This window comes from Nicotiana tabacum, chromosome 18 (assembly GCF_000715075.1).
Source record: "Nicotiana tabacum cultivar K326 chromosome 18, ASM71507v2, whole genome shotgun sequence".
Lineage (NCBI taxonomy): Eukaryota > Viridiplantae > Streptophyta > Magnoliopsida > Solanales > Solanaceae > Nicotiana > Nicotiana tabacum.
In genome coordinates this window covers 48,381,891-48,401,493 of record NC_134097.1, presented here as the reverse complement: position 1 = coordinate 48,401,493, position 19,603 = coordinate 48,381,891, and the positions used below count along the sequence as shown (strand labels likewise).

Below are 19,603 nucleotides of genomic sequence, written 5' to 3'. Positions count from 1 at the left end.
AGCTCGGATCACCTCAGACCCCAACCAAACATGCGTACAAGTCCAAAAACATCATACGAACCTACTAGATTCGTCAAAATACCGATCCAAGGTCGTTAACCAAGAACATTGACCGTGGTCAACTCAAATTATTTTTAAAGCCAAAAATTATATTTTCTTTAAAATTTCACGTAAAAATTTTTCGAAAAAATAATGCGGACTACACACGCAAGTCATATAACATCAAATGAAGCTATGAGAGGTCTTGGATCACGAAAATGAGGACTATTACTCAAAACAACATATCGGGTCGTTACACTCGTCTTAGCCTCGTCACTACCTCGTCGGGGTTAGGCTCTACACTTACCGAGTACATTGGGTCGGTTCTAGTCATACTTCACTTCTCCACTTCTTGTGCAGATTAGGATGTTGGCACCAGGGAAATTCCAAGAGGCGCTTTGCGGATACTAGTAAGTGATTCGAGGTAGAGCTGCACCCCATTCACAGACCCTAGAGTCACTTTCCTATCTATACTGTACTGTTTCGATTTTATTTCGGACTGTGTTATCTTTCTTTTGAAAGCTTGTATTTAGCTGGATCTAGACGCTCATATACTTGTGACACCAGATCGTAGGGTGGTTTATGTTATGCTATTGACCGATTATCAGTTATTTATTATTTTTCTTTATTTTGTATTTTGTGTTATGTTGGCTTGTCTGGCATTCGGTGTCAGGCGCCATTATCCCGACGATTGGGATTTCGGATCGTGACATACTTATATAGTGCAAAATACCTAATACTCTCATTACTTATAAAAATCTAATCCTAGGGAGACAAATAGTAAGATAAGGAGAGTTGGTGCGACTATCCTCCTCACCGGTGTTGGGTGTGCCCTCCAAAATATTTTACTAAACACTTTAAAGGCCCCAAGCTCCAACTTTAATTATACTCCGTAAAAGTAATTTTCGGTCTAACCTAACCAATTTCTTTTGCAAAAAATGCAAAAAATCACATGATTTTTAAATGCACCTTTCTTATCTGTGATCTGTTTGTTTCAGGTCAAATCAGGTCCGAGAGGGACAAGTCGGTTTTTCCTCAAGAGGGGGACTGAGAGTTTTTTTCTTGTGAAAATTAATTATTTGTCATAAACAATTAATAATGCTTTGAAATCGGAAAAGGATAGCTCAAATTTAGGGCTGTCTGAGACCAGCAGCCGACATTTGTGCTCTCTCTCATCTATATAATTACAAACACTTAGACCGGCTTGAAGAATCATTAATTAAAGAAATGAAGAGTAGTGCTGATCCAAGTGTGATTCCAGCAGTGACAGTGGTATTGGAAGGGCGTTCAATATGCCAAAGGATAAGCCTTGAGAAGCATGGTAACTACAGAAGCCTTGCTAAAGCACTTAGGCAGATGTTTATAGATAGTGGTGACATTGAGTCATGTTGTTCATCATCTCTAGATTTTGATCTTTCAAATGCTCTTCCTGGTTACCTTATTGCTTATCAAGACATGGAAAATGACCTCCTCCTTGTTGGTGATCTCAACTGGAAGTAAGTAATTCTATAGTATTTGTCATTTTATTTACATAAGACATGACCCTTGACAGGAATTTGAGGAGGTCGAGCATTAAAATTGTAACTAAGGAGATAGAAGCTAGTATGATATTGTTTTCTTTTAGGCTGCTGGTGGCTCCAGTTATGTCATTAATACTTCATTAAGGTTGTAGGATAGACTGTAATATGTTTAGCGGCCCTTGTTGTGCCAAATTATTCCCTTGCGTCTGTAGTACTGTGCCTTTGTTATTCTCTCTATTTTTTGGTTATTGCATTGCTGGTGTTGTGTGTCTTGATTCCTTTGTTGTGGTACTGATACACTGTCTCTTTGGGTAAGGTCAGCATACACACTGCCTCTCTCAGACCCCACTTTCGAGATCTCATTGGGTGGTTGTTCTTGTTGTTGTATCTTTTTTAATCTTAGTGAGTGATATCAGTATAAAGGGTCGGAAGAGGAAAAGACCATTTGGCTAAGAGCAACAATCAATTGAAATGTTTCTTCCAACCTACGTGTCTTTCGTTACAAAATCTACTATTGTAGATTTGAAAACTTCAAAACAGAAACCAGACGATCCCCAAGCTACAGAAAAATTAAAGGTCTATGGGAAGTGAAAACGTTGAAGAATAATTGAATAAGGTTTAGCTTCAATATAAGTGACCACTTTGCCGTGGTATTTTTGAAAGTCTTTTCTTTTTAGACATGAAACTTTGATATTTCAGGAAGTCATAGATATGATTATTTTTTTCAATTCTCCAAAGCTAACATTATCTTTTGATAAAACCAACCAAAGATGTAAAGTTCTCTGGTAAGAGAAAAGTGTTGAAGCATAGTAGAACAAGATTTGACTTGTCGTCTACTATGTCATGACACAGTCAGAGGTCACAGTCAAGAGTACTTTCCTACCTCTAAGTGCTGCATATATTAAACCTCCGTTTCATTGAAATTATTACCTTTCTATTCCAGAACGATTGTTTACTTTAATTTCCAGAAGCATTTTCTGGTATTGCTTTCACTATTCTGAAATGAGCATTCAAAATTTATAAGAAGCTAATGATGTACTATAATCCTCATTGTTGTTCAGAGATTTCGTGAAGGTTGCTAAAAGAATCCGAATTTTGCCAGTGAAGCCGACCTCACGGAAGGGGAAAACGGAGAATATTTAATCATTTTTTTGTTTTCTTTTGCTTTTTCTTTCTTTCTTTTTTTATTTGCGGCATGTTGAATCATTATGTTTGGAATGTATCCCAAAAAATGCATTTAACCGAAGACATTTGTAATTTCTTTAGTATTATGTTTGTAGTTTTTTTGTAAGGAATGGTATGTCTCAGCACTCCAATTTTCTCTTTTGTTCAATTGAATGTTTAGCTCAATAGAGGGGGACAGATAGTTATTTATTTATTTAGATATTTAGAACGCCAGCTTCAGATTTTTGGTTAATGATTTAGGAATGTTATTATAAGTTAGAGGACATTCAAGATTGCACTTTAATCCAAAATGGTTGTCTTCGCGCCACGATCGTTCTTCTCTTTAATTTCCATGTCTATTCACCTAGTCTAACTTTTGCCACGACATTAAGTAATGGCTTAGCTCTATCACAATCCAAAATCCCACCCAGTCATGATGGCGCCTAAGCTAACCAATAAATAACACAGTCCAAGCAAAAAACATTGAATAAATTTTGAAATAAAAATGCAAAAATTTAATATATGATTCCCAAGGACTGATAGTATAAATCATTAGCGACTAAGAACAAGAATACAACTCTGGTTTGAGGAAAGATACGTCATCTATTTGCAATTTATATAAATAGAAATATAAGTCTTAAACTACCACGAACAAGTGGTAGCTTGTATGTGGAATGCTGGTACGTCTTCAACGCTAACTCAGCTCTAGAATCTGCACGCAAAATGTAAAAGTGTAGTATGAGTAGAAACGATCCCATATACTCAATAAACATCTTGACTAACCTCGGTGAAGTAATAGCGAGGTTTTTAAGTCAAAAGATAGTCACTTGATTAACTTGTGCGTTCATAAGCAAGAGCAAATTACAAGAAGGAAGACAAGTAACAATGAAAGAGTCAAATAAAAAAGGGACATGCATGTTACACAACATAACAACTTATCCATTATTAGTAAATCAAGTCCGGAAGGAGCAATATCTAAGAAACAAAATAAGCCATGTATACAACCCATAAAATTAAAAGAGTATGTTCATGATATCAAATTAAATGGCACGGCAACATTTTTTGCGCATTTATTTCATCATCACTAAGTATATGTATATATGTATGCCGAATCAAATGGAACTACAACACCCTTCATGCATTTATCTCATCCTTACCAAGCATATGTATAACAGTACCAACCAGGTAGAAGGCATATAAAAAACAGTAACAATAAAGTAGAAGATACAAAGATAACAGTAACAAAGAAGGTAGAAGTATATACAGATAAAGGTAACGATAAAGATAGAAGATATAGATGCAATAACAACAAATAAGTAAGAAGAATATAGATATCAATAACAAACAAGGTGGAAGATATAGACGAAATAACAATAAATAAGATAGAATGCATAAATATAAATATAACAAACAAGAAAGGAAGCATGGATGTAACAAATATAAACAAATAGAAGGCATAGATAGAATAATAACAATAAAGTAGAAGGGATAAAGGTGACAACAACAAACAAAATAGTAGGCATAGATGAAACCATAACAATCCAGGTAAAGGTATCAATACATACGTGAGGGAAAGACAACACAAATGTAATGCATGTCCCCCGTCCTCGCCTGTACGGAAACACCCTTTGTGCCATGAACTCTCATCATCACTTACACAGAGACACCCTTCGTGTCATATACTCGCATCCCTGCTTGGACAGAAACACCCTTCGTTTTTCAATAATAATAATAATAACATCAAAAAGTATGGAAATATCCTTTGAGCAAAAATCACTCTTCTTCACATGCACAGAAATACTCTTCGTGCAATTTTCTTCTCCTCACCAAGTACATATAAAATAATACCAAGCAAGGTAGAAAGCTAAATAACATCAACAAGAGTTTAAGCATAATACACAATATGAGAGATAATCAGAGCTTTTGCACCAATGGCGAGCAAATCTTTCAAGAATCATAATTTTCAAGTATCTCAACAAAACTTAAACACGATCTCCCGCATAAATATGGAACCAAAGTATTACCAGAATAACGGATATAGATATGTGTTCATCATATAGGTATTGCTACAGCCATATTAGGTACATCAACAATCTCAAAAATTAGTTCATCATATTTAATTAAGATGTAATAATCTAAAAACATGATCTCTACGATAGATATTCGAACTCAAGTAATCAATGAAATAAAGTAAGATGTAAGTCAAAAAGATCACAAGGTTCAACAGGAAGAATATAATCTACCGTAATCATGGATAAGCCTGGCACATGTATATACGCTCGTCACCTCGCACATGCATCACCCCCGCATGTAGCAAACAATATCATTTATTAGAAAGATTTCTCAACAAAGCTAGGCAAGACACTTACCTCATCTGGGCTAATCTTCAACCTCAAATCATTTCAAAATCTCTCTCTAGCCCTCCAATCATGCAAATCCAACCCAAACATCATCCAAGAAAGTGAAAAAATGCTATAGTAAGCTATCCCAATCAATAGAGCTTCGATCTTTGATAAATTGTCAAAAAATCAATAGAAGTCAACCCAGACGCACGTGCACGAAATATAGAACCAATACCAAATATCGATAACACATAACCTGCCCAGTCCAAATATGTGATTACATTTCAAATTCAAGTTCAAATCGGTACTTAAAATCCCAAAATATACTTTTTTATCTTGTAGACAAAAATTCCAAATTTCACTTTAAAAATTCGCATTTTATTTGTAGAAATTCATGGGGAATCAATATATATATAACCAAATTCAAGTAAAAATTACTTACCCACTAAGTAATAATAAAAATCTGCTAAAAAATTATATCTTCCTGAGCTCCAAAATTTTGTGAGAAAAAGTGACTAAATTCCGAAACAGGTAAAAAAATACATTAGATGTCCCAACTCGAGTCAGATGTTAGATGATCCCGAAAATTACTTTTTACAATCCCAACATAATTCTTGCACGATTCCTCCCAAAATGGCCTTTTAAATCACTCAATTTGGCCTAAATATGAGTGAGATATGATGCTTTGAAGTTTTGCAGGATGTCTGAAATTTATGGACGAACTTAGGGATATAACCACTATTTTTTCGAAATTGTTTAAGCAGAAATTCAGTAATTGCAAAATATTAATTTTAGCACGTTCACTCTTTCCTTCACATATGAATTTGAAGATTAATAAGGTTTTAGCACAACCAATCGGCCGACAGCACGTGATGAGGACAAACAGGTGAGTATATTTGTTCAAATTGTGCAAGTTTCCCCCTTTCCCATCCCCCCGCCCCATGTAGTGGTCGGTGCGGGAAACTTATTATCCAGTCGATGAAGATCCCGAAACGGAATCCCTAGTTCACAAGCCTGTTCCATAGCTAGCCCGGGTTGAACCATACTCCGTGGAAGCACACATTTTGGGGTAGACAAATCGATCAGGTCGAATAATCCATTACAGTTCTGATCCCTTTGGCACTTGGGGTAGTGACATATTTAGACTTGAAATAAAAAGGTAATACATCTTTTTTCTCTTTCATTCTAGAAGATAGAGCCACCTTTAGCTCACCCAAAATGCTCTTAAACCTCTTTAAGAACTCCTAAAATATTCAAGGTAAAATCAAGGTCAACCTCGTAGGATTTAGCGTACAGAATATTGTTACCATAAATGTATCCTCTGTCTACTTGTTATACTGATTTTGGAGATTCCCTGGAGGCGAAGATAGTCACCATAGAAGCGTAAGAATTCAGGAAGCGTAGGTAATTCTTCAAAACGGTATGTAAGGAAGTCTTCTTCCTTGGCATGACTTAATATAAACTCGACGAAGTCCCTCCCTAGTAGGGTACATATTTCAGCGGTTGGTTGTCACACTCCAATTCTCTGAAGTAGCTGTACAGAAGTTAATAGGTACCAAAGTATATATTCCATTTATTTTGGGTATAGTGGGGCCCCGTCCCGATCAACTTATGTGTCATAGTACTACTAGAGGCTTGAAGACTTGTGTCCAAATATATGTAAATATTGTTACGACTCGGTTGACACTACAAATGTTCATATATGAATATATTTAATGTTAAGTTTTTTTTCTACAGTTAATTATGAATATTTATTAATTTTGGTAACAATCTAGGAGGCCTGATCAGTTCATATTCATAATGAAATATTTAAGTATAATGGGACTTCGTGCATTATTTGCATGTTGCATCTCCCGAGGTTGGGGTGTGACAAACTTGCTATCAGAGCAAGTTTGTCCTAAGGAGTCTGCAAACTGTATCTAGTAGAGTCTTGTTCATAAGTATGACATGCACCATAGGCTAAGGATATTTAGGATGGATACCTTTGCTTTTGATCTAGATCATGCAATAGAGCTGAGTCGTAAGAGTTCACTTCTAATCTTCATCTTTTTTATGTTAATAGTGATGTCTACTACAAGATGACATGATGTCATTTAGAGAATAGATGAAGAGGGTGGTGAGGGTGCCAATCAGGTGCCACCTGTCAATATAGATCAACATGAACCTCGTGATGAGGTTGATATTCAGGTTTCAGGAACAACACTACTACCACCGGCTTGGCATAGAGAAACTGATGAACCCTCGATGCTTTCCTCGGTTGCTATTGATTAGGATTTAAATATGAGAATTGTTGTGCAGTTGTTAGCTCGATTAGTAGCCTGTCAGTCCCAACATCAGATCCCCGACACTTCAGATAGAGCAGTCAGCGCGAGAGTTCGAGATTTTATTAATTTATACCCCTCGGTATTCACGGGAACAGGTTCAAATAAGGATCATTATAACTTTTTAAATTAGATGTAGTGGACTTTACGAGTTATGCATAATACTGATATGGACTTCGTAGAGCTTGATTCTTATAGATTGTGGGATATTGTTGTGACTTGGTATGAAACTTAGGAACAATGTAGAGGGCCTCTTGCCCCACCAGCAGGATTGAGGGAGTTTTCTGAGGCATTTCAGCAGAAATATTTGCCTATTGAGATCCATCAGGCTACACAAGATAAGTTCTTACAGTTAGAGCAAGGTAATATGAGTGCTTGAGAGTATAGTATGTAGTTTAACTCCTTGGCTAGATATGCCCTTTCAGTTGTGGCTAACATGAGTGATAGAGTGCGTAAATTTGTGAGCAGTCTGGGACCACATTTGATTAACGAGTGTACCAGTGCTTCTATAAATCTGAACATGGATATTGTTCGTGTTCAAGACTATGCACAGAACATGTAGGATCAAAAGAGGTAGCAGCGAGCCGCCGAGAGCATGATCGGAGCCACCATAAGAGAACCCGATTCAGGGGTGATACGGAGAATCTTGAGATGGGTTTATAACTCCGATTCCTCGGCATCCATCTTATCTGGTGACTAGCGCACCACCACAATTCCAAGGCCAGCATCGTGATCAAACCACTTATTCCAGTTTGCATCAGAATTTCAGAGGACTGAGCTTGCAGTACAATGGAGACTCTAATAAGTGAGACCCCCAATGATGTATTATGGCCGATGTGGTAAGAACAATTTTGGGCCATGTTGATAACGTCCAAATCCACTACTAAAAAGTAAATGGACACGGTTGCATGGAATATAATATATCCTACTATGAGTCGGGGTCGAATCCCACAGAGAACAATGTGTATGCGATTATGAATGTAAGAGAATTATCACTTATCGTGCAATACCGAACACTTAGAATTTGGTATTGAAAATGTTTATACCTGAATGCGGAAATGTAAACTAACCTAGAAAGCAAGTAAAATTGTCAATGGCTACAAGGATGAATGCATTGGGAATTACACTCAAGTAACGATCCAATGTATTTCACGATTTTACAATTATGAGCGAGTTTATGTTAATTAGCTACGGATAATAATTATTAATTAGCTTCTTCCGAAGACTAACAAGAATTCCCAATTGAATTATCCCTAAAACAATTAAGAGATTAAGCACACTCGAAATGGCTGCAAGTAGTTCAATCCTATCCCTAGGTAGAATCTATAAAATGAGGGTTAACGCCTCAAGTTCTTGTTAATTAATCTTTTCCAACCCCAAATGGTCTTTTCCAAAATTAATTTGGAGTTAATGGGCGAGTCCTAGGGCTAGCTAATCCCTTTAGAAACATTAAAGAATAAGAATAATTAAAGAAACAATAACTCACTTCATAAAAGGATAAAAATCATTCAATACATAAGCACAACAAGATATTTAATCCACACTTTAAATATGAATATTTCCATAAACAAGATTCAAGTGTTGGATAAAATACTACACACTTAGATATACAATACAAAACAACGAAATGAAGAAATAAACATAAATGGGTAAGAAATCCTTAACCACAAGATTGAAATCTTCAAAACCAAAGTGTGTGTGCAAACCCTAGCTTCCAAAACTTGTTCTCTCTAGTTATAAGAACTGACAATAAGCCAAAGATATCCAAAATATCTGCAAGGATGACTATAAAAATGGTTTGGGGTTGAGAACATGTGAAATCTCTGAATTGCCCAGGTCTGATGCCCGTTGACCGCATCTGCGGATGAATTCTCGCAGATGCGGATACCTTATCACAGAAGCGGGAGGTTGAAGTATTCCTGAAACCGCAGATGCGGGCTCCAAAAGCGCAGATGCGCTACCGCAGAAGCGGGAAATGACTCGCAGATGCGCTTCCTGGCAAAAAGCCCAGCTCGCAGATGCGTTTCCAATCCGGCAGATGCGGGGTCACTTCTGCCACGACTTTTCCGCAGATGCAGAATCACTGGAGAGTTTTGCATTGTTTTCACCCTCTTTTGCTCAATTCCACTTCAATTCAATTCAAATCACTTCATAGCATCATTTACCTGAAAATCTAACAATACACACCATAAATGACCTCATATTATAGTTAAAGGACATAAAAGCTAAAGAAAAGAGACTAGAATGAGTGGTAAAATCACCACTCATCAACACCCCCAACTTAAAGCTTTTGCTTGTCCTCAAGAAAATCAAAACCAACACTGCAATGAGGATTTACCATTTAAAACATAAGTGGTATTGCTATTATTTACAAATCACATTCTCCAATTAAACATCATACTTATGGATTTGGTTGGTACTAATAATTAAGATCAAGTATGTGTATCTTTCCCGAATGACTTCTTTATTTAAAAACAACTTCAAGAATGTGCAAGGGAGTTCCAAAATAATCAAGTGACAAGAATAAGCCTCAAGAAGTGACTCAAAAGCACTAGTCCACTACATATGCTCAACTTACTCAATTTCACCAATCCTTCCTAATTCATGTGGCCTCACAAGAAAGAAAGTCCCACAATCACTATATTTACAATACAACATAAGGGATAAATTTACAAAGACACTCACTCTCACAAAGAATTTCAAGTGTTACAATATCTCATACCATAAGCTTGCACTTATATTAATTCATCACCTATTCAAGAGCATTCAATTAGAGGTCCCATAAGGACTTTTTAAGCTTGTAATGTAGGTTTAGGGAAGAGTTGGATAAGCATTTGGATACAAGTGACTTCACCCTCCTTTGAACACTACCGACATTTGTCTTTCTTTTTGCACTTTGTTTCTTTTCAAACCACATAGTCTCATTGGCATCTAGTTACCAACATAGAACTACCTTAAATACCTCTCTAATTTTCTTCAAGGCTCCATATTTATATACATACATATATTTCTCTTTTTTTATATACATATTTTTATTTTGGAGCTTGAATACTTTGATATGAACACTTTGAGGTATATGTTCCTACACTCAATGTACAACCTTACCAATTTCCACTTTGACACCACACCCCCAACTTAGGCTTTTAGCCTCATTCTCAATGTTCAGGGAGGGACGGGTTCAAATGAGGGAATTATTTTACAAAAGGGGAAAGGTCTGTAATGAGGTGGCCAAAGAAAAGGTTAAATGCTCAAATAGGGTACTAGTGGTATTATTTATGCAATGGTAGGCTTGAAAGACTAAAGAAGTTTTGCAAATAACACAAAGAATACCTAAGATCATCCCTCGAACCAACATATTATCATTAGTGTTGAAAGACCAACCGGGCAAGTTCTAGATGATTGAAGTAAACACAAGATTTATTTGTACAAACACTAACACACATGGCACATGAATTAATCAAGATGGATCAATTTCATTTTCTAATAAGAGCATCTAGAGCAATATTATTCAAACTAGTGGGCAAAGAGTCACTAAAAGAGGCAAAAATTTATCACAAAAATTATTCTTCACCATGCAACTTACTTGTTTTAGTTCAAAACCAAAATTTGAAGGGGTATTCTTAATTCACATTTCACACAGAAGAGACTACTTTTATTAGTACCAAATAATCCAAAAGTCTCCTCCTAGCAAAACAAGACTAATTCCCTTAAGAAAGTTGTCACGCCATCTATCATAGGGAAAAGTCACCCGGTTCACTTCAAAAATGTTCCTTGGGAAGGAACAATAGCATGAAGAAAACCCAAAGAAATAATAAAATAATAAAAAAAAAAAACTCATAGAACAAAACTACTAAAAAGGATACTAAAATAAAAGCGACTAATACAAACAAAAACAAGCTACTAAAGAACCTAAATAACGAAAGAAAGATAAAAATAGACTAATCACAACAAGCTCAGCAAGAGCACCTGCTACACAAAATAGCCCGACAAGGGCACACAATATCCAAAACAACAAAGTAAACCCGACAAGGGCACACAATATCCATAGCAACAAAATCAGCCCGGCAATGGCACGCAATATCATAACATGAATATAGTATACTCTTGCAGCCACCCCCAACTAAAACATTTGCAGTGTCCTCACTGCACAATATCAAAAAAAGCATAAATAGTTTGAGGGTCTCCTTGAGGTCTGCATCAGACTAGCAGACTGTGGGAGGACGGCTGATCAATGCTGTGCTGAACTCGTGGCCTCGTCATCATCAGTCTTATCATCATCACCATCACCACCATCACCAGCAGCCTCTGACATGAAGGAATATTCCTCGCTATCATCTTTGTCTGCCACTGGTATCTTCTTTCCTGAGTTTCCCCATTTGAAGATGGCCTTTATGACTCTCCACATTTTTATCATGAACTTTCTCTTCTTCTTGTTCTTCTTCTTCTCCTTCTCGAAGTCTGACTGGATATCTGCATGAGCCTTGGCCAAGTTGCCATAGGCTGTCTCAAGTCTGGTCACTGATGCTGCCATCTTCTCATGAGAATCTTTCTGACTCTTCTGCGCATCTACGTAACTCTTCATTTCTTCCTTGGAGAAGTATGAGGGCCCAGGCTGGGATGATGAAGGCCCACTCGGAAGCTGTGACACTAACTCCCGGATAGATGCAAGCTCGGAGTTTAGCACCCCAAATGGTCCCTCAGGTGCAGCTGCCTCTGAAGATGACTCTGAACCAGCAGCCATGGTGGTGACCTTCCTTTTCTTGCTCTTGACTGCACTACCCTCTCCTGTCACTCTCAGTGGATGAAAAGGTTTATCAGCTGGTAGCCATCGATCGGTGCTACGCACCTCAACCTCTGCTCTCGTGCATACCTGTGTGATCAATGAAGGGAACATCATCCCTGCATCATTGTCCCGCAAATACTCCCTCATCTCCTGCAGGATATAGTACCCGACATTCACAAGAATGCCGTCCAGGATGCATGCAATGATCAATGCCCTGGTGTAGGAGACATCTGAGACATTTCCGCAAGGACACACCCTGTTGCATAGGATGTACAACCACATTTTTGCTTCAGCTGTGAAGTCAATTAACCTCAAACCTTTTATCCTGTTTCCCCATTTGGCTCTCATTCTTGGAGGGTAGAGATTGGAGCCTGCCATTCCCCATTGTCATATTGATCTTTCTCTTGCACCAGCTCAATTGGATAGTTATGAATCCCAAGAGTGTCATTTATTTGTTCTATACCAAGCCTTACCAATTTTCCTCTGATGATGAGTTGTGGGTTGGCAAAGTCTGTGCGTTTAAGGTTGGCATAGAATTCACGTACCCACTCCTCATTAGCTTTGTATGGAGTGGGAATGAAGCATGACCATCCGGATGTAGGGAGACGGGCATAGAAATATGGGAGCTTCTCGGCCAATTTTTCTTCGTTAATCCCCTTTTCAAGCACTATCCTTTTGTTGACGAGGTTGTTATAATATCTACGTTGACAGTCAGCCGACATGAAACATGATTCATCAAACGGTTCCGCAACCTCCTTCTCAATTTCATGTTGTGTTGGGGCATTTTCGCTCATGTTTGGGTCCATTTTACCTCCAAGTACCTTCATAAAATCAAAACAAAGTCATTTGGGCAATATAATCATGTTAAGCAAGTTAAAACACTGCAATTAGGCCAAATAATTAACTTGAACGGGCCCGGGAAGGCCATGTTGCAAAGCCACTGAAATTGGCAATTCTGCCCAGTTTTCGCATCTGCGAAACAGTAACCGCAGGAGCAGTTCTGCTTCTGCGGAATTTCAACCGCATCTGCGGTTTTTCTCTTCTTGGCCAAAGCCGCACCTATGGAAAAACCATCGCGGGTGCGAGACCGCATATGCGGTAGAATTTCCGCATCTGCAGTACTCGTGAAAATGTTCAACAACCCATTTTTTTTTGACTCTTAAACCCAATGTTGGCACCTAATTTATACTCAAGACTTCTAAATTAGTGCACTACATAAAATTCTAATTTTATTGAGACCGATTTTGTGGTACTTAGCAAGAAATTTTGTTTTAAGCATTTTGTCAAACACCTTGCAAGTAGTTTAAAATGGCCTCTTATTTACACAATTTGGGTACTCAGACTTCCCACAAATTTGTTTCATGATATACAGCACACACAAATGCACTATCAACCAATTTTCCTCAACCTATTTTCACACAAATCAGAGGGCAATGGGGAAATAGGGGACATGGCCACTGTTAGGGCTAAGAAAATAAGAAGGGCAAAAGAGAAGACAAAGGGAGAGAGAAGTATATGAGAACTAAGAGAAAATACCTGAGTCTCATGTGAGTGCAGTAGAATTCACAAGCAATGGATTTTTTGGAGTATGTTAGAGATGGGGGAGTTAAGGGCTGGGGGAGAAAATTGCAGAATATACTTGTGAGGGAATAAGACTTCTATTTTTTTTTTTAATTTAAGACCTGCTCGATTTCCGCATCTGCAGTATTTCACCATATCTGCGGCGATGCTTATGCAGCCAGTAGCACACTTCTACGGAAACTGATGCTTCTGTAGTCATAGAACCGCTTCTATGTGACCACATTTGAGGTAAAAAATCCACAGATGCAGTTACACCAGAAGATTGATGCATAGATTTTCCAGCTACTGGTTTTGGCCCTTCGAATCACTCCGACCTGTACAAATCAACTCCAAAAAATCTAAAACTTGGTAGATTAGTCACAAATAGTATTCTAAGCTATTCTAAAAAAGAAAATTTCGAAAATGACTAAACAATTTTGAAAAACAATGGGTTGCCTCCCACCAAGCGTCGCATTTAACGTCGTGGCATGACGCAACTCAACTTTACCACTTTTCTCGCCACTTGGACGATATTAACCGGGCACCTAGCTTGGAATCAAGCTTGTGACCACGAGGGATGGAGGGTGGCAAGTTGATGATCAAGCCAAGCTTTAAATTCTTCATTTTGCACTTCTTGGCTTTCATGTGAGGGATGTCATTTTGCCTTCTTGTTCCCTCAAATTATAAAGATGTATGGTTGTTGCCTTTCCTCCTTGCAATCCCTCATTGACTCGTGTAGTTCAATTCCCATATCACCACATAATTCCAATGTTGAAAAATGCTTGGAATGTGACTTCAAACCTCCAACTTGCAATTTTTCTCGGATTTTGACATCCTCTTCTTCCCCCGGACTAGAGCCAATCCCAACCAAATTTTTATTTACACCGGTTGACTCTAATTCCATGTTTTTCTTGGCATCACTAACAATCATGGAGTCGGTGGACAGATGTTCAATTCTTAATTCCTCGAAGTGAAGCTCACTTTCTTCCTCGGAATTGGACTCTTCTTGGATTCCTTCCACACTCTCAAGTTGGTGGGCATAGTGATCCTCAACCAATCTTTTCATTTGCTCTTCCAAAGTGTGGATATGTTCATCATTGTAAGTCAAGCCTTTTTTCAAGTCCTCGAGTGCAAAGTTGTGTTTCTCCTCATTTTCAAGAATGGTCTCCAACATGAGCATTATCTTCTCATTTTGAGCATTTGAGAGTTCTTCTTGGTTTTGATCGAGTGCCAAGGAAGGATTTTTGGCTTCCACATCTAAGGAAAATTCTTGGCTCTCATTAACTTCCGAGGATTTTTGGACCTCTAAAGCTTCAAGCATTTCTCCCATTTGCGAGTGCAACCTTGCTAGTGCCAAGTCATTTTGGAGACTATTCTCCAAAAGCTCCTCCAAGGCACTTTGTTCTTTGTTTCCTCCTTCAAGTAGGCACTCCAACATGAGCTTGAACTCTCCATTTCGGCCATGCTCAACTTCTTCCACTTCCATAGCCCTAAAATTTTCATCACAAAAAGTAGAATCATCAAAGTGGGGGCTTGGGGAAGGGAAGGACAAATAAGCACAATCATCCCAACGACCATTTTGAAAACCACACTTATCACAAATACTCCACTCATGGGTTTGAGATTGTGCGCACAATCCACCCCCGAGAGAATTCAAACAATTTTTCCACGAGTGTGGTCCTCCACAATAAGGACAAGGGTCATCAAAGTATGAACAACTACCATCCGACCAATTTTCATTAAATGATGCCATTTTTCAAAACTAAGAAAACAAACAAGAAAAATAGACCAAGGTAAGAAAAATAATTACACAAATATTCACAAGTTTGGACTAAAGCACTTACGCTTATTTCTCAAACAACCTAAATTACGCCGAATTGTTACCCGGCAGCGGCGCCAATTTTGATGTGTCCAAATCTACTACTAAAAAGTAAATGGACACGATTGCATGCAATATAATATACCCAACTATGAGTCAGGATCAAATCCCACAGAGAATAATGTGTAGGCGATTAGGAATGTAAGATAATTATCACTTATCGTGCAATGTCAAACACTTATAATTTGGTTTTGAAAATGTTTATACCTAAAAGCGGAAATGTAAACTAACCTAGAAAGCAAGTAAAATGATAATTGGCTACAAGGATGAATGCATTGGGAATTACACTCAAGTAACGATCCAATGTATTTCACAATTTTACAAATATGAGCGAGTTTATGTTAATTAGCCACGGATAATAATTCTTAATTAGCTTCTTCCGAAGACTAACAAGAATTCCCAATTGAATTATCCCTAAAACAATTAAGAGATTAAGCACACTCGAAATGGCTGCAAGTAGTTCAATCCTATCCCTAGGTAGAATCTATAAAATGAGGGTTAACGCCTCAAGTTCTTGTTAATTAATCTTTTCCAAACCCAAATTATCTTTTCCAAAATTAATTCGGAGTTAATGGGCGAGTCCTAGGGCTAGATAATCCCTTTGGAAACATTAAAGAATAAAAATAATTAAAGAAACAATAACTCACTTCATAAAAGGATAAAAATCATTCAATACATAAGCACAACAAGGTATTTAATCCACACTTTAAATATGAATATTTTCATAAACAAGATTCAAGTGTTAGATAAAATACTACACACTTAGATATACAATACAAAGCAACGAAATGAAGAAATAAACATAAATGGGTAAGAAATCCTTAACCACAAGCTTGAAATCTTCAAAACCAAAGTATGTGTGCAAACCCTAGCTTCCAAAACTTGTTCTCTCTAGTTATAAGAACTGACAATAATCCAAAGATATCCAAAATATCTGCAAGGATGAGTATAAAAATGGTTTGGGGTTGAGAACATGTGAAATCCCTGAAATGCCCAGGTCTGATGCCCGTTGACCACATATGCGGATGAATTCCTGCAGATGCAGTTTTGCAGATGCGGATACCTTATCGCAGAAGTGGGAGGTTGAAGTATGCCTAAAACCGCAGATGCGGGCTCTAAAAGCGCAGATGCACTACCGCAGAAGCAGAAAATGACTCGCAGATGAGATTTCTGACAAAAAGCCCAACTTCGCAGATACGTTTCCAATCCCGTAGATGCGGGGTCGCTTCTGCGACTACTTTTCCATAGATGCGGAATCACTGGAGAGTTTTGCATTCTTTTCATCGTCTTTTGCTTAATTCCACTTCAATTCAATTCAAATCACTTCATAGCATCATTTACCTGAAAATCTAACAATACACACCATAAATGACCTCATATTATAGTTAAAAGACATAAAAGCTAAAGCAAAGAGACTAGAATGAGTGGTAAAATCACCACTCATCACATGTCACCAAGTTTGAGATTTATGTTATTCGTGTGGATAACTCGACCACATCATGCGTTTTTGTCCGGTGAAAGGTGGGAGCAGTATTATGCGATAATAAATTTAGTAGCCGTTTCTTCTTCATCGGCATGTCCCCATGATCAAGGTATGAAACCAGCAGTATAAGGAGGTCGAGGTAGAGGTGGAGTGTCTAGCCCTGGTGGGAAACAAAATCGCATTTATGCATTATCAGCTCAATAGGACCTAGAGTCATCCCCGGATGTGGTTACATGTATACTATCTGTATTCTCTAATAATGTGTATGATTCGATAGATGCAGGTTCTACTTTGTGATACATTACTCCATTTATTGCTAGTAAATGTGGTAAGAACCAAAATTGTTACGTCAGTCATTTGAGGTGTCTATACCCCTAAGTGAATCTGTGATAGTTAGGCAGGTACATCGCAATTTTTGAAGCAATGATTTATGATCATCACACAATAGCTGATTTGAATGAACTGGAAATGGTACAATTTAATGTTATTAAGGGAATGGATTGGTTGGCTTCTTTTTATGCTAATATGGATTGTCAGACGAAAGTCATTCATTTTAACATCCTAGAGGGTCCCGTTATCGAATGGAAGGGAAATGTTGCAGCATCTAAGGGGAAGTTTATTTCTTACCTTAAGGCTCGAAAGATGATCTCGAAAGGATGTATCAATCATTTGGCGTGAGTGTAGGAGGTGGAGACAAAACCCTCAACCCTTCGATCGGTCCTGATTTTAATTAATTTCCCGATGTAATTTCTTATGAGCTCCCAAGTATCCCTCTCGATAGGGAGATCAAATTCGCTATCGATGTGGTTCCACACACAACCGACTATTCCTCCGTACAGAATGGCTCCTATGGAATTGAAGGAATTGAATGTTCAGTTGAAGGATCTTCTAGATAAGGGATTTATCTAGCCAAGAACTTCCTCGTGGGGTGCCCACGTGTTATTTGTTCGAAAGAAAGGCGGTTCATTGAGGATGTGTACTAATTACTGGCAGCTGAACAAAGTAACCATTAAGAACAAGTATTCGCTTTCAAGGATTGATGATTTGCTTGTTCAATTGCAAAGCGCCAAGTATTTTTAAAGATTCATCTCTGATCTACGTATCATCAGCTAAGATTCAAAAATGAATATGTTCCGAAGATAGCTTTACAAACCAAATATGGCCACTATAAATTTATCGTTATGTCTTTTGGCCAAACTAATACACCAGCAGCTTTTATGTATCTAATGAATCGAGTGTTCAAGCCATTTTTGTATATCTTTATGATCGTTATAGATGATATTTTGGTGTATTATCGATTTGAAGCTAAGCACACAGAACATTTGCGGTGTTACACGCACTCTAGGATAGTAAGTTGTCTGCTAAGTTTTCCAAGTGCGAGTTTTGGTTGAAATGTAGTGGCTTTTCTTGGGCATATAGTATTGGATGAGGGAATCAAAGTTGATAATCAAAAGATCAAGGCAGTTAAGAACTGGCCAAGTCTCACAACTCCTATGGAGGTACGTGGCTTCTTGGGCTTAACTGGTTACTATCAAAGGTTTGTAAAAATTTCTCTTCCATTGTTGATCCCTTAACAAAGTAGACACATAAGGCAGCTAAATTCCAGTGGATCGATACTTGTGAAAGAAGTTTCCAAAAGTTAAAGAATATGCTAACTTTAACTCCAATTTTAGGTATTCATGAAGGATCAGAAGATTATGTTATATATTGTGATGCTTCTAGAGTGGGATTGTGTAATGTTTTGATGCAACATGGTAGAGTTGTTGCCTATTCCTCAAGACAACTAAGAAAGTATGAGCAAAATTACCCAACTCATGACTTTGAGTTACTAGCTATTATATTTGCTTTGAAAATATGGCATCACTATCTATATGGAGTTCATGTTGACATTTTACAGATCATAATAGCTTGTAATACATGTTCAAGCAAAAAGATTTTAATTTGAGACATTGGAGGTGGCTCAAATTATTAAAGGACTATGATGTTAATATTATATACCACCCGCGAAGGCAAATTGATGGCTGACGCGTTAAGTCAGAAGTCCATGGGTAATCTACAACATGTGAAAATAACAAACTGGAGATGACTAAAGACTTGTATTGGTTGGATAATTTTAGTGTATGATTTCTTGACATCGGCGATGGAGGAGCCATAGTTTAAAATATTGTCGAACCCTCGTTAGTGGTTGAAGTGAAGGCATCACAATTTGATGATCCAACCTTGATAAATAAAAGAGAAAGTATTCCCTTTTAGAAGCAGAAAGTGTTCGAACTATCCGAGGATGGATTCCTTAGATATAAGAGTCGGTTATGTGTGCCCGATGTCGGAGGGCTTTGAGGACAGGTCATGGAAGAGGTTCACTAGACCCGGTATTCTTTTCATCCAAGATCAACTAAGATGTATCATGATATTCGACAGTTATACTGGTGGAATGATATGAAGAGGAGCATTGTTGAATATGTCGTTTAGTTCCCAAATTACCAGCAAGTTAAATTTGTACATCAGATGCTAG

General features: G+C 37.7%; 1 protein-coding gene across 1 annotated transcript; it reads left to right on the top strand.

The window, feature by feature from the left end:
* The first annotated feature begins 1,131 nt into the window (after positions 1-1,131).
* Positions 1,132-2,909, top strand: LOC107802173 (auxin-responsive protein IAA33). The gene is made up of 2 exons (XM_016625622.2): positions 1,132-1,535; positions 2,621-2,909. Exons 1-2 carry the CDS (start codon positions 1,267-1,269, stop codon positions 2,700-2,702), a joined length of 351 nt encoding a protein of 116 aa, XP_016481108.1. The 5' UTR covers positions 1,132-1,266; the 3' UTR covers positions 2,703-2,909.
* The last annotated feature ends 16,694 nt before the right edge of the window (positions 2,910-19,603 follow it).

What these genes read in the sequence shown, in the direction of transcription:
- LOC107802173 (XM_016625622.2), top strand. Translation starts at nt 1,267, where the DNA reads ATGAAGAGTAGTGCTGATCCAAGTGTGATTCCAGCAGTGACAGTGGTA. An exon ending in GTTGGTGATCTCAACTGGAA is followed by an intron (nt 1,536 to 2,620) that starts GTAAGTAATTCT and finishes ATTGTTGTTCAG; the next exon opens with AGATTTCGTGAAGGTTGCTA.